Source organism: Fistularia commersonii, chromosome 30, assembly GCF_037954325.1.
Source record: "Fistularia commersonii isolate RoL2024-O1a breed Wild chromosome 30, RoL_Fcom_v1.0, whole genome shotgun sequence".
In the NCBI taxonomy this organism is placed as follows: domain Eukaryota; kingdom Metazoa; phylum Chordata; class Actinopteri; order Syngnathiformes; family Fistulariidae; genus Fistularia; species Fistularia commersonii.
In genome coordinates, this window is record NC_141313.1 from 3,144,104 (window position 1) to 3,159,304 (window position 15,201).

At 45.7% G+C, this 15,201-nt stretch overlaps 1 protein-coding gene across 2 annotated transcripts in view; it reads left to right on the top strand.

Moving 5' to 3' along the window:
• The first annotated feature begins 198 nt into the window (after nucleotides 1-198).
• The window catches only part of kmt2ba (lysine (K)-specific methyltransferase 2Ba), a 29,989-nt gene continuing 14,986 nt past the window's right edge, over nucleotides 199-15,201 (top strand). The window contains exons 1-9 of one of the 2 annotated variants that reach the window (XM_086178442.1): nucleotides 199-756; nucleotides 3,479-4,970; nucleotides 5,699-5,865; nucleotides 6,680-6,763; nucleotides 7,521-7,677; nucleotides 12,070-12,379; nucleotides 12,927-12,988; nucleotides 13,140-13,373; nucleotides 13,826-13,932. In XM_086178442.1, coding sequence (XP_086034568.1) covers nucleotides 454-756; nucleotides 3,479-4,970; nucleotides 5,699-5,865; nucleotides 6,680-6,763; nucleotides 7,521-7,677; nucleotides 12,070-12,379; nucleotides 12,927-12,988; nucleotides 13,140-13,373; nucleotides 13,826-13,932 — 2,916 coding nt within the window. In that variant the 5' untranslated portion in view covers nucleotides 199-453. Of the gene's footprint in view, nucleotides 757-3,478; nucleotides 4,971-5,698; nucleotides 5,866-6,679; nucleotides 6,764-7,520; nucleotides 7,678-9,441; nucleotides 12,380-12,926; nucleotides 12,989-13,139; nucleotides 13,374-13,825; nucleotides 13,933-15,201 lie in introns of those variants that run through there. The other variant, XM_086178444.1, reaches the window with a different exon arrangement.

Sequence of the window (15,201 nt, forward strand, 5' to 3'; positions counted from 1 at the left end):
CTGGATTTTTCCGATGCGGAAAAATTAATTGAAAAAAAAAAAGAAAGTTGAAGCCTGTTGGGAAGGGGGGAAAATTAAGTCTGCTGTGGCTGGGAAATTTATTTGGAAAAAAATAAAATAAAAATAGAACGTTAACGCGTGTCTGGGTTGGAAGCTTTCCTTTTTCAGTTGAGGATTTTACTTAAAAAAAAAAAAAAAAAAAAAACGAAAAAAAACAGAAAAATGTGTTGCTCCAAAAAGGAGAGGCACCTTTGCAAGCGTCGGGTCCGGGAGGAGACGAGCAGCGACTGGGGGCGACGTTGGTCGTCCTCCGCCTGAGCGGCCGCTTTCCCATGATGCACCTGTCCCCCCCTTCCTATCCCGCGCCTTTCCCTCGGAGCGGTCCATCTTGCGTCTCGTAGCGCTGCGGTCGCCGTCTGCCTTTTTACGCTGTCGGTGTTGTTGTAGTAAATAATGGCGGCATCGGGAGGCGGATTATCGCCGCCCGCCACTAACGCGGCGGTTAGCTTTCAAACGGCGGCCCGGGCTCGCTTCCCCGGCCGACCGTGCGCGGCTCGCAGCAGGCTGCGGTCGGAGAAGCGTAGCCGACGCGGAAGGCTCGGCTCGGACGACGGGGAACTGCCCTCCGCAGGGCCGAGGCCCGTCAACATCGGCGTGGCGTTGAGCGAGGACCCGTCGCTGCTGCGCCTTCTCGGGGTGGCGGAGAAACACAGGCGGCAGCGGGATGCGGGATTCGAGTCCAGCGGCAGCGAGGGGGTAAGTCAGCCGACCGCGTCATGTCAGCTAGCCGGTCAACAAAAGGAGCCCGGAACGTTAAAAATGCTTTTTAAGAGTTTGGTTAACGCTTCAGCTTCCTTAAATCATCCGGGGGAGTTGAGCTATTGTGGAAGCGGCGCTGCGGTAAGCTAGCGCTGCTTCGGCTACCAAACATTCGCCCGAAATAGTCCATTTTTTTCAAGCTAGCCGCTTGCTAGCAGCGTTCGCTGATTCGAACCGGGTCAATTCCTTTGTGTTGTTTTACACGTTGATTTCGTGAAGGAAAACCACCTTTGTTCGGTTGGAAAGCTTATCACATTGCTTTGTCGAGTTGCAACCGTCACGGAGGTCGGTGTCTGCCCGGCCGAAGGGGGGGTACGAGGCGGAAACTTTGGCGTTACTAGCGAGGGACGCCTTCTTGTTGTGGAAACCGTTCTGGTGCATTTGCATGGAGGCATCTTGCAAGGATTTCTGGATCAACATCGGAAAACCCCCATCGCTCAGTTCTGTCGTTGTTTCCGCGTCACGGCTGCTAACTTGGGTTATCGCCCTCACCACGTTGGGGAGTTGTGAGCTGGTGTTTTTAACGTCAACCCAACGTGGGGTGTCCTGGATGGGGGGGGGGGGGGGGGGCACAAACACACCCTGAACAGGATGGACTGATTTCTGTCACACTGGCCTGCAGCCTGGTTTCACATAGACCTTATATTAAAATGAGTCATTTTTCAACCTCTAACCCATCAACTGTATTCATGTTGTCAAGACAAAGTTGAGAGTAAGCTTTTCTCTGCACATCTAGAGGGGTTTGTGCCTCCGCTTAGGGCCATGCTGCTTCCTTCATAACTGTCATCTCATTCATGCATGTGTTGCTTTGTGTTTCTTCTGCCCAAGATAAGCATTTTTTATGGCAGCCACTTAATGGCAGACACATTGTGTGTTCCCCTTGTACCTGCCAGCTATCCACATTGTGATGTATGTATGTGTGTGTGTGTGGTCCGCCGGAAATTGTTCTCCTCCTCAACACTTCTCAGCATGAATTATGACGCGTTATGCAAGTTTGAGGTGTTCTGATTCAATGCATGGAGACGGAGTGCAGAGGATGATGATTCCAAATAGGATCTAATCACCAGAGAGGTCAGCGAGTGACATCAGTGATAACTGATGCAACCCTTTCAGATTGGACTGGAGTGGTCACATGGTCGCGGTAAATCTCATAGATGCTCCACCGGAGGACCACACGTCTGGGGGACCGCCTGCTCTGCAGGGACATGGAATACACTCATCCTGTCGGCTTTTTATACACTTGTTTAGGAGCTGATGTGTCATGTGGATTACTGCTAATGGGATGTTTTTGCATGTAGATTTGGACAGGAGAGGATCCTTAGTTGCTTTTCCAGTCCGGCAATGGTAACATTTTAAATTAAAAAAACGGTTTTCTTGGAGGTTAATTGAACCATATAATGCCCCTTTTATTGCATTGTAGCTAATTGACGAAGCTCAAGCAGCTTCAGTATTATAACCAAAAAAAAACCAATTGGTAACAGAGGGCTCACAGTTTGAATATCTGCCGGGATGTTTTTTCATGTTGATTCAGAGACTGCAGCCAAAGAGTGTGTCTGTCCGTGCAACCGCTCCATTCAACATTGACGAAGCAGAGAAGACCTTTGCTGATCCAAAACTCGCTTCCAGTATTATGGTCACAGTGATATACTCTTATCACCGTATGAATACAAAAACTGTTGTATCACATTTTTTTTAAGCTGAAAACAATTGATATCAGCTGGCTGTGTCAAAAAGATTTTGTTGCGATAACGTTTAAAGAGTGAAAATGGCTTACCCCAGGACTAAGTCTGACTTAGGGACGACCATGAGCTTTTAAGAAAAGTTTTGCTTTTCAGGATGATTGAAAAATAACGCTATGGCATCATTTGTCAAGAGGACGGTAGAATGGCAATGAACGATAGGGGCAGTCTAGGGTGTCCTTCCACTTCCTTCTATTACTATTGTGTCGTCTCCTGTGCGAAAAATGTCATGATGGATTGAACGATCCAACACCTAACAGCTTTCATACATTTTGATCATTTATGGTGATGCAAAATTGGAACGGACATTTAAGACATTGTTTTTCCAATTTGTTTTCATTATTACTGAGGTTTTGGCCCGTTGAGCAAGCATTTGTTTCATTCCGTCCAAAGGTCATGTTAAGTCCTCATCATCATCATAACAATAGTGCCGTAATTGTTTACATTGTAATGGAGTAAATCCAGGCAATTTTTGTATTGTAAATTCCTTAACTTTGCGCTGCCATAACCCTCGGGGGAGAATATAGTTTCATGGTGTGTTATCGATATTCTGGTGTGATATCTTATATCCGGCTGAATCTCATGACTTTCACGTGAATCTGCCTCACAAGTCAAGTGGTTCATGCCAACATGTGGGACTACAAACAAAGAGGGGGAAGAGGCTTCCCAATCACGGCTTCCCAATCAATTACGAGAACGTGAACTGCTTTCAGATTTACCATTATTGTGATTTAAAAAAAAAAAAAAAAAATCAAGAGTCTCAATTGATGGCTATTTTGCCCATCAGAAAAAAAAAATGTTCTATCAAAGATACAGCTGAAGTTTTTCCTACATCATTTAGTAATTTTGGATGACAAGGAGCTGAGATGGGAGGGAATGTCTACCAATACCAATGTTCTTCTCTGTATTCTTTACTCTAGGAGGAAGATTTTCCTGGGTTTGGGACCACACCGCTTCGTCCTCAGAAAACCGGGCCTCTGTCATCTTCGTCTCCGGATCATTCTCCTGGGAGAAAACCTCAAATTGGAAACATTTTACCCGAGACCCCGGAGCCAACCTTGATTGGGGAAAGCTTACCGAGGGCCTCCGAAGATGACCAGGGTGTCAAAGAAAGCCCAGTAATAGAGAAGGAAATACCAAAGGGCGGTCTCGAAGTGCATAGCACACAGGATCCTCTCATTGCAGAATCTAAACATGGAGACGACTGTACCTCAACTGGACCGAGCGCCACGAAATCAGATGACTGTAACAGCAGTGCGGGAGACGCAGCAGACCTGGGCAGCGTTCAAAACCAAACCGCCGCTACCTCAGCCGAGGACACAAAGGAGGAGAATCCGGAGATCGCCTCGCCTGCCGTCAAATGCAAAGAAAAGCCACCCAAGGTCAAAGAGGGAGAGGAGGTGTCGGGGGACTGCGAGAGAGACCAAGCCCCGCCACCGCGGGCCGCAAAACGCATGAGGGCTTTTCAACTTGGGCATGCCAGGCGTGCAGATCAGCCTGTTACTCTGTCATTCACATCTTTACATCGGCGGCAGAGGAAGAGGATTTCCAAGGACATGGGTGCATCTCCAGAGGTTGGCGCAGAGGCCGGGGCGCAGAGTGGACAGGAGGCAGCGATGCCCCTGGAGGGCAAATCCACCGGTTCCACAGTGAAACGGAGGCGCACAAGATATCACCGCAAATCCCTGTTTGGGTTTAGGCGAAAGCCGGGAAAGATCACGCCAAAGAATAATAGTCCAAAAATTGTCCGGAGGAATCGCATCAGGCGGGTATTTTACACTTATGTACAAGAGCCGGCCTCACCGCAGGACAGCAAGGAGGACAGTACCGATCCAAATGCGAGTGTCCCTCAGACGGAGGGCGAGCCCAGCTCACTCTCTGAGCAGCAGACCTTGTCAGCTCCCGTCGTGAGTGCGCGTTCCTCCCGTATCATTAAAACCCCCAAGAGGTTCTTGGATGAGGAAATAATTTCCTTTCCAAAAGGTTCTCTGGCAAGGCTTAAGAGTCAACAAAAGGAAGGCGATAAACAGAGTGTCCCGTGTCACGAGGCTGGTTATGATAGCAAACTGTTGCAGCCTGACGGCGATCCCGCGTCACCAATCGACAGCCCTTCCGCCGTCACCAAGTTTTCTCCGCAGCCCGCTTCGGGCGCAAGCCACCTCGAGATTTACAAGAACCTCAAGAAACTTACCTTGAAACTCGCTGAGAAAAAGAAGTGCCACGTCGACCAAAAGGAGGATTGCGCACCCGCCGACAGTCAGACCACTCAGGTCAAAAAGAGGCGGAGGTCCAGGATCATGATGGAGGAGATGGACTCGCCAGGGGTCGTGAGGAAACTGGCCGTGGTGGTGGATACCGACGTGAAAGCAACACCCGAAGCACCATTAGAAGACGTGGCGAGTCATACCAAGGGTAATGTCTCTGTATTTTGCTTAACGCATCTTTTATGTATCAGTAACTGCAGCGAGGCATTTCTGTACTTTGTGTTTTTATGTAACTTGAGCATAATCAGCTTTGGTCGTTAAAGACGTAGAAAAGACGGTAGAATGGAACACACCCTCTACTTTGTTTAAAATATAAATAGTGTCTCTTGCCTGCGGGGGTTGTAAAAATGCGGCCAGCGAACAATTCAGGTTCAGGATGATACGAGGATCAATGCCTGTTACATGTGCGATAGAGGGGATGGAAAGTACGGGTTTATAATTTTTTTTATTTATTTTTATTTCACAGTGTCTCAGAGTTTGCTCTCCTTGTCCCTATAAACTGGATTCTAAATGAAAATGACAAAGTTCAACCTCGTTTCCATGCCTACGATTGGTCCTTAACGTCCAACAAAGTATTATCCTATCCTCCCCATCTGCAAAAGGTCATTCAGTCAGAGCCGAGGAACCGGCCGCCCCCCGTTGGCAGTCAGGACGCCTGATTTTGATTGACTTTTATTTTGCAGTCCATTTTTCCATTTTTTTTGTCACACCTTGAATCATGATATTTTGCGCAAACCAGAATTGGCCCCATGCAAGTGACTGCTTCATTCAAAATTTTTTCAAGAGATCGTCCAACATTTACGAGTGGTTTATCTAAATATGTATTATTTTGGAGACGTCATTTAATCGGACCTTAATTAATCCTGTGTGGTACAGATGAAGCAGGAATTCCAGCCGGAGAAGTTCGCGAGGCAGTAGAAGTCAGCGGGCCCAGCCATCGAATTGGTCTGAGTGGAGCTAACAAGAGAATGCTTCACCTGCTGAAGAAAGCCAAAGTTCAGCTCATCAAGATTGATCAGCAGAAGCAGTTCAAGTTGTCCCAGGTAACGTTCCGGTCAAGGTGGCGGCAAAAATGTCGAAACGATTTTTACTTGTGAATAGCTAAACCGCATGTTCCGAGAGCGTTTCGACATCTTCAAATGTTCGAAACTGTGCGAGGACCCACATGGTGTGATTTCAGCAGCAGATAGTGTACGTGACGAAAAGTGTAACTGCAAGAACCAGGCTTTTTTTTTCTTTCTTTCTTTTATTACATCACGTATGCAAGAAAAGAAAATGTGCAGTGTCACCAGAGAAGTTGTTGGACGCCGGTTTCGCTCTGCACGCAGAAGCACCAGGAAATTCAATTTGGCGCTTGAGTCAATCAGTCTGCTCTCAGACCGGCTGTAACGTGCAGTAATCGCCTAGGCTCTGCACCGAGAGCTTCAGTCACTTCTTTTTTTGTTTGTTTGTTTGTTTTTTTTTCTTTTTGGGTCATGTTTCTTATCAAGGAAATGTCTTCATGTTTGTCTAAACAAAGATTAAGATTGGGCACATAAACATATTTGTCTTCAAAATTGATCACAATGGACGGTTAGGCTGCCAGTTTTGTTTCTGAATGTGCTCTGCAAATTGTGATATTTAGTCACCATCCACCGGCTTCCCCCAGGAGGAGCTGATAGCAAACACTTCACCGTGGTGGCACTGTTGGTCAGAAAACACACGTCGTGTCCCGGTGTGTGACTTTGGTCTCTGACAACCACGAGAGCATCAGAATCCTTCTCTAACTGTATTCTAAGAGCCTCGTGATAATGTTGGAGGCACATTTTATAATGTGACTCTTCTGTCTGTTCCCCCCCATCATATTATGATCAATAGTTGGGCTCCCGGGAATCTCATGTGGCGGCAAGCGGAAGGCGGAAGAGAAGGGTCAGCTTATCTCCAAGAAACACAAGTCCACAGGTGAGACTTAACTGGATTTTGTTTAACTCGTTTGTTGTTAAATATCAACATTCTTTTTCATGTAGCATGTATTTTGGCAGCGGCCTTTGTTTTGCAGAGACTGAAGGCTCTTTGCTCCGGTTTGGTTTTTGGTGTGTGTTGCTGTTTTGCACTCTGGAATGTCATTCTGTGACTTTGGTATCGCTCTTCTAACGTGAAGCTAGTCTTTGTATTTCAGAAGGTATTTTAATCCGGTGTGACGTATATGAACACATTTTACACGTTCAAGTGAAACCCTGTACGTGATCAGAAAGTATCTACAGGTTTATACTACATTCATGGAAAAATTATAAACAAAAGTCACGCTAAATAAACCGTAACAGGATTCTGAACTATCAGCCACCTGGCTGTCTTTGTGACAAATGTTTGTGACAAAAAGGCCCATAGATACATTCCCTGTTGTCCCTTAAAGTTTATTTTGTGTCACTGTCGAAAGAGTAAAAGCAGAGGGGAGTGTATCAGCAGGAGTTAAAATGAAATCCTGGTTTGTTTTCGGAGCGATTCCAAGAACATAATCACAGAGGCAATAAAGATTATCATGAAGCCTAAACATTTTTGTTTTATTTCATTTTACCAGGACTTGCTGTTAGTCTTTTAGAATTTTAACACAGCAGCAAGATGATACTGGTATCTCGGTTTTGACTGAAATGGCTTGTAGACATCAGGTGTTTGCACTTATTTATTGATTGATTTATTTATTAAGTTTGTTTGTGTACAGGAGCAACCACTCGGGGGTCCGAGGATCAAGCACGTCTGTCGGGCAGCAGCTGTAGCCTTGGGCCAGCCCCGTGCCATGGTTCCCGACGATATTCCTAGACTCAGCGCGTTGCCGCTCCACGAGAGGGAGGGCATCACCTTTTCTCCCACGGTAGAAGGTACAGTCCCACGGCATCGGTTTTGGAGCCTGTCACCATAGACCAGGGTCACAGCGAAATTAGTTCACCATGTTCAGGCGAGTACAAACATGCTGTGTATGTTCAGCATACAGCAGGAAGAAGGCAGAGGCAGCCTTAATTCCAATTTAATACAACAAATGCGAATGGATGTTACTCCGTTGTACTGTGTATCAGCTGGAAAAAGGTTATTTCAAAATTGAGATGCAATGAAGTGCATGCAAATGAAATCGTTGGCCTCCCTGTTTTAACATTCAAGGACGCTAAAATCCTTCGGAGGCCTAATAATGTTGACTTCAACATAAAGAGGGAGGACAGTGGCGTAGGGGTGGACGGTATCAGCTGTGTAGAAAGTGCACCTGTATAGATCTGTCGAATGATGTGAAGTTCGATTACGCAACGCCGACCAGCACAGCGCTCAATTTGACTGTGCGGCTGAAGGGGGGGGGGGTCCTCCAAGGTCCGTCGCAGGATGTTACATCATCAGCCTGCACCTGACAGTGGTTTCCTACTAGTTCATGTGTTGCACGCTAAACGAACGCCACTTTCACGAAAAGATGCTGGTGACATAGGGACCCTCACCGGACTGTTGTCAACTCAGCCTTGTGTTCCGCCGTAACACAACCGAGGCACACCTGGTAAACGCAAGGGCGGCGGTCTGTCCCGCTGTCATAGAAGTGGCGGCACAATTTGTGGATGTTCTTCGATTTTTGAAAAATTCAGACGAGATGAGGGGGGGGGGGGGGGGCAAACCTGTAAAGTTACGTTGGATGACAGTGGCTGTAAAGCGTGGCAACGCAGGCAACATCTTTGTTCATCTCAAGGCAAAACCCCAGACTGGGAAATGAGGAACGCTTGTTATCGCCACTTCAGAAGGGTGATATTGAAAAGAAAATACGCCAGGATATATACAGTTTCCATCAGTGCTTTGAAAATGATTGCGATGCATATTGCAGGCCATACCGTCCAGCCCTGCACTGTTTGTGGTGGCATGAAGCATAAAAACTAACACGTGTAAGCTAACGTAGCTTCTCCTTAGTCAGCGTCTCCCTCCTTATCATGTGGTTTAAAAACCCGGCTAAAAATAAAAGTTGTCGCAATTGAAGCCCAAAGAGAACTGTTTCGCTCTGCTCGTTTGGTTGGGGAACAAAAAAGAGCGAGTCATTTCCACGTTCTGCTGATCTGCATCGCAGGCGGCGCTTAACTTTGTTCCCTTGGTGACCGATATTTTCTGAATTAACAGATTCCAAAAATATAGATGGATTCCTAGCAGGTTAAAGTATATGGTAATGTGAGTTACAAATGTTAATTTTTTTTTTAATTTTTTTTTTTTTTTTATTTTAATCTTTTATTTTTTTTGCAAACATTGGAATTTGTAAATGGATCAAATGCAGCCTCTTTTTATTGGCTTGAGGAGAAATTAAAAGAGGTCTACAGCTGCTGAGCAAAAATCTCAATTTGTAAGGTCAATGTAGATGTAAGTTAAATATTTGCCAGCAAAAAAAATATTTCTTGTCATACACAGATTAGCCTCTGCTGTTGGAAAGATTTACCCAACAACTGTCGAGTGAGCGTCACTCAGTATGAGGTGAGAAAGTGCTGTTTGACAAACAGAGTTCCCGCCCTGAAATTGACATAGGGCCGGGACGGTATGGCCTAAAATGCACAGATGGGTGACAATGAAAAGGAAAAACTTAAAAAGTGCTCTGAGGCCAGAACTACTTCAGTGTCTGAAGGTCCCTGGACGTCCACTGCAGAGATTATCGCCTCAAAGATAATCCCACATTTGGTGCTTTTTAGATGGTGAAGCGTGCGTTCGAAACCCCCGTCCAAAACCTCCCATAGGTGTGGAATCAGGTCGGGTTCGACGACTGTCTCGGCCATCGCACGTTATCACACTAATCTAACCAGCGACCCCTGGTGGCCTGTGGATGTGGGCAGCGTTTTCCCTCCCTGCTCATTTATTCAGGTTTTTCCTGTAATTTTTCACCCGTCTGTTTGTCACGGATCTGAAGCATTGACGGTAGCCATACGTTGCTGTGTATCTGGTTTCCAAACACCGTTAGTCTAAAAGAAATTCAATAAATAGCCAAAATAAAATGCCGCTTAAATATTAGCTCGAATGCAGATTAGCCCATCGTAGCGGCGGCAGTCGGAAATAAATACAGTCCGTTCCAAATTGTGAACTACGAGCTCGAGTGTAGTATTAGAGGCAGAGGGCTCTGTGTACTGGATGCAGCGTCTTCCCACCGTGCAGCTCAAAGCAATATATTGCTGTTACTTCACGTGCACACAGCCACTCAACGGGCAAGGACGGCTCCTGGTCTCTGGAGGAGCCTGCTTGTATCTTGAACCACTAACCTTCACGTAACTAGAGCAGTACAGCACCATCCCGGCCCTTCTACTTTCTCAAGAGAACAACAACAGTACACCAAACGGTGCCTGGTAGGAAAGGGTACCTTGGTTGAATTTTGCTAAATGGGCTGGGTTTTCCCCCCTTTTGAGAGCACAGACGATGAATTTGTAAAAAGTCGTTGGTACACTGTTCCCTGAATGTTAACTCTACTCCCAGAACGCTGTGTTTTGGACTGGCTGAAAGGGCTGCACTAACGCGGCCTTGAAGCTCTGAACAAGCTGGAGATCCGTGTTCTCTGCAGTATTTGGCTGCATAGCTGCTGCCCTGTAAAGACTTTTAATGGGTGTTATCTGGCCCGGTGTGACCGGTATACCTGGAGGCCTTGAAAAATGTTTGTCTTCCACTTTTGTTCATTTGCAACAGTCAGGTTCGCATTCAGGCGACGTCTAAAATGCCTGTGCAGGTTTGGAGTGCACACACATCCGACCCTGCAACTAAACCAGCAGCAAGAGTGATGTAGAACGACTGCGTTTTAAACAATTACGGTTGTTGTATTGGTAAGGTTGTCAGAGGCAGTATATTTTTACATCCTTTACTGCCGGTTAACTGTTGGTTTAATGATTTTCCACCAGCAAATATTTTTTTATTCTAATTAAATACCTGATCCCAGTTCTAACCAAGAGATTTCGCAGATTTCAGGCAGCCGTTAAGTTGCAAAGAAGGATTGAAATCTGATAAAAAGTAAGTCATCTCAATAAACTAAAAGTCTTTTTCTGGTCCAAGCCTGTCATTTTAAAGCGGAAATTTCCTTACTCGCAGCTGCAGCTTGCTTCAAACTAAAATTAGAATAGCCAGCCAAGCGAAATGCACACAAAAGAACTGCAACTGGTAAAAGAAGGAAGAAATGCCAATAGCCAAAACGAAGTAAAATAAGCTGATAACAACAGGTCACACAACCTGCGGATTATTAGTTTCATACCAGGATAATCAGGTTCTCTCTCCTGTTTTTTGTTCTCCGCCAGGTAGATCTGTCATAAGTTGAAAATGATTTAATCTGCATTTTGCACAAGGTCACGTTCCAGACTCCACACTGACCAACGCGCTCATCCTTCTGACAGCCTCAGGACTAAAATATAAGGGCATAAAAAGGTTTCTAAAAAGTAAATAACAATAATGAAACATACTTTTAGGCTAGAGGGATTCTCAAGAGGGTCGAACCCTGCACACTTATTAGAGTGATTTTTGCCGTCAAATTACATGTGTGTAGTGAAACGTGGCTACGGGACGACCAGAAGTTACTTGAGACAGTGTCTGAGTCGGTGTCCTCAACAAAGGGGAGAGTGTTTGTAGCTCAAATGAAATTCAGAGACAGATTTATGGCACCTCTGGTTTCATGCCCCTTTCTTGGAGCCTCCTGTCGTGCCTATGCATGCATTTGTGTGTGTTGGTGCGCGCGTGTGTGTGTGTGTGTGTGTGTGTGCGTGTGTGTGTTTGTGTGTAAACAGCATGGATACCTGGGAATGCCCAAGACAGACTGCATTTAGGAATTTTGGCTGATACTGAATTGTCAAATTCATTTTTTTTTTTCCACCCTATTTATTTATTTTGTATGTATTTCATGACCAAAATGTAGATTTGAAGGTGAGGGTCTTAAGAGCTCTTTTTTTTTTTTTTTTTTTAACTGAAGAAGGACCTATGCGCGTCAGAATTTCTTGTACAAGTTTGTATGTGTGAGGCGCCCGAGCAGGCTGGTTAAAGTTATTGGTTGGGCCAATAATGAAGATAAAAATCCACGACATCCGTCCCTGATCGGGTTACTTGGCACCTCCGTGTCACTGCACTTAGTGTCCTGTAGAATAGAAAACAAGCTTTTAAACAATAAAACCCCAAATTAGCAGCTCGGCTTCGTTGCACTTAAACCTCTTTCAGCCAGATTTAGGTGTCACCCTCGCATCGTGTCACACCTAATGATGGTTCTACCGTGGCTCTCCTACCCAACCTTCCTCTCTCGCTCGCAGATGTCGGAGACGACGACGATGACGACGACGATGACGACGACGACGACGATGACGACGACGACAACGTGACGGATCAAGGCAGGGTTCAGTGGATCGCCTCTCAGGAAAACATCCAGCGGAGGAGGAGAGGAAGGAGGAAAGGCCACAGGTTGAAAAAGAGGAAGATCCTGACCCATTTTGGAGGCGGCGTTCGGTCCCGCCGCTGCAGGAGGTGCAAAGGCTGTATGGTCGAGGAGGACTGCGCCAAGTGTGTCAACTGCCTCGACAAGCCCAAGTTCGGAGGGCCCAACACGAAGCGACAGTGTTGCATGTAAGATGAACCAATCAAACAACGTTTTTTAAAAATCTACAACATTGACCTTCAACTAATGAATACAGTTAATACAGAACCCGTCTGCCATGCGCCGTTTGAGGTGTGTGCATTGTGAAATGACAAACATTTTAACCGTGAGGGAAAACAAAACAAAAAAAAAAAACATCATTGAGACTCCTTTGGAACCATTGTGTTGAATTCTAATGTCTTTGTGAGGCAAACCAGATCTCTAAGCAGGAATCCAGTTCCGTCTGCCATGTTTTTGTCCTGCGTAACCTTGCTAATGTTGCAGTGCTACAAACAACCGCGCTCCTCTTACTTACACTCCTCCCAATCATTCAATGAAATCTTCCAAGTGTATTTTATTTTTTAGAGTTGCCAGCTAAACAACCCATCATTCAGTTTCAAATAGCAGTTTTAAGTTTAAATGCACTGTTGGGAGAGTATAAGGGGTCCACTTTATGTTTGAGCGTCACATCCAATCAATTTTCAAAGTGTTGAGACTGGATTGAGACTAAAGTCATTTTGAACCTTCTGCTGTCAGATTCAAGAAGTGCGAACGTATCGAGAAGTTAAAGATGGAGCGCTTCGTCAGGCAGTTTAAAGGTAAGTCCCTGAAGATTTTTTTTTTGTCATTTGGTGACCTTTCAATATTTTTAATAACGTCCCCGGAATTCCACCGATGGAATGGCCGGCGGCGTATCAGCGGCGTCTTGACACCGCGCACATAATTAATCATTCGACTCAATTTTCTCAGTCCAGGCGAGGCGGTTATCGGCCTCCATGTCCAGCAGCGACGAATCTAATTGGGAGATTAAAGCAGAGGGATCGCCGCCCGCGCCAGCCGGCGTCCGGAAACAGTCCCTGCGGAACATCACGCCGCGGTCCTACAGTAGCCTGCTGAAGTCCGAATCCGAAGACGAGCCGGAGGAAGAAACGGAGGAGTATAAATCCACAGCCAAGGCAGACGCAGCACCTGCTGGCAGTCAGGGTAGGTTTTAGATGAACACCAAATTGTACCTCATTAACGTCTCCATTCTTTGAAAAAAATTATTGGTCGGACGCCCGAGAGGGTGAAAAGCAGATGTTTGAGGAAAACATTATCTACCCCTCCGCTTTTTCTAAAATGAAACCCTTTAATTACATGTGTGTGCGTTTCTTTTTTTTTAATCTTCCCCCATGAATCATGTATTTTCTCGGTATTTTAGAAGGCCTGTTTTGTAGAAGTGTGTGTGTGTGTGTGCACGCATGCATGTGCCAGCACTTCAGTTGGATAAGTAACATTTAACTTCTTGCATGTTCTTTATAAATGAAGTAGGCCTTGATGGAAAATGGAAAATTCACCGATCCGCTCACAGCATTCTGACATTATCATTTCTTCTCGGAAAAACATTTTAGAATCGTAGAATTGTATACTTATAAAAGATGGTTCCTTTCTGTTAGATCTGGCAGCACAAGACGGGTCGGCTCAAGACGACCCTCCTCAGGAGGCGGTGAAACAACGACGGCCGTTCTCCAAAGGCTCTGGAGGCCGACCTCGAGTATACAAGGTAACGGCGCCTGGAATAGACCTGTTCTCGTACTACCTAATTAAATCTGGGCGAAATTATATTTGGAAAAAAAAAAAAATGTGATTCCCTGCTAGTAATTCTCCAGATGGATGCTGTCACCTGTGAAATAAGGCAAATGATGTTTAATGTGCGTCCAGTAAATGAGGTTTGATTTACTTAAAAAGGCTCTGACTGCCTGAATGATCTTGATAAAGAGGACAAACACCAACAGTTCTTTCCAGATAATTTGCCCAGCTCTGTCTCACATTGTTTTTCAAATTTTCATGAACTGTCTTCAATGTGTCCATCTTGCTAATCTTCTCCTTCTCCCTTATAGTTTCTCCTCTTTATTCATAACTTTTTGCATGCATTTAGCTTGATTTTTACACAGACTGCGTTTTGCGCACCAAAAAAGTCAGCGTGGTTGTTTGTTCACTTTCTCTCGGAGGCCACAAGTCTTGCTTGCATGCTCAATATTTTGGTGAACGGCGAAAATCACCGCGTCATTATGAGAACCAGTTAACTTCCTAATGTGTCTCCCCGCTATATGGCAAGCTCCTGCTGACTGGCAGAACAGGAAGTCACGCCAGGTTGCTTTAACTGCGGCAGGTAAAGGCGCTTTGGCGAGATGGGATATGTAACCCTGCAGCCTCCAGATATTTATTCATGAAACAGCCATTTTCATTCGCCCCGTGATGAATTTTGCATTAATGATGCTCACAGCTTCGCTCCGAGGAGACAGGACAATGACGGAGGGGTTATTTTGACATTTTACACCCGGTGCAGAAGTCAGAGGCTGAGGGAGAGATCAGCAAGTTAGACATCATGAATCGTCTCCTCATCGTTTGTTCAAATTGATGATTCAAGGACATGTTTCAAATGAAAATTGGTTTTCACTATGGATCCAAGTAAGCCCCCCCCCCCCCCCTCCCCGTCCAAGCAGAAAAACGGGTAAAATATCAAGATAGCAGCATGTGCAAACAATAACAACAAAAGCCAGCGGCATGACTAACTTATCCCAGCTGCTCAAACAGGCTGCAACCGAGCGGGAGAAAAGTGTTTGACTGCTAGAGACGGTAAAAGGCCGTGCCCCCCCAGCCCTCGCCCCACCCAGTAAATAAAGCAGGTAACTTCAGCGCTGTCCTTGCGCGGTGTGTCCCTGGACCGCAAGGCGTCCTGGTAGGAGGTCATCACAGATCGGGGGCTCAAATTACCCAGAGATGTGGTGCCCAGCAGAAGAGCTTAAATTATTATCTTGAGTTTATGTAA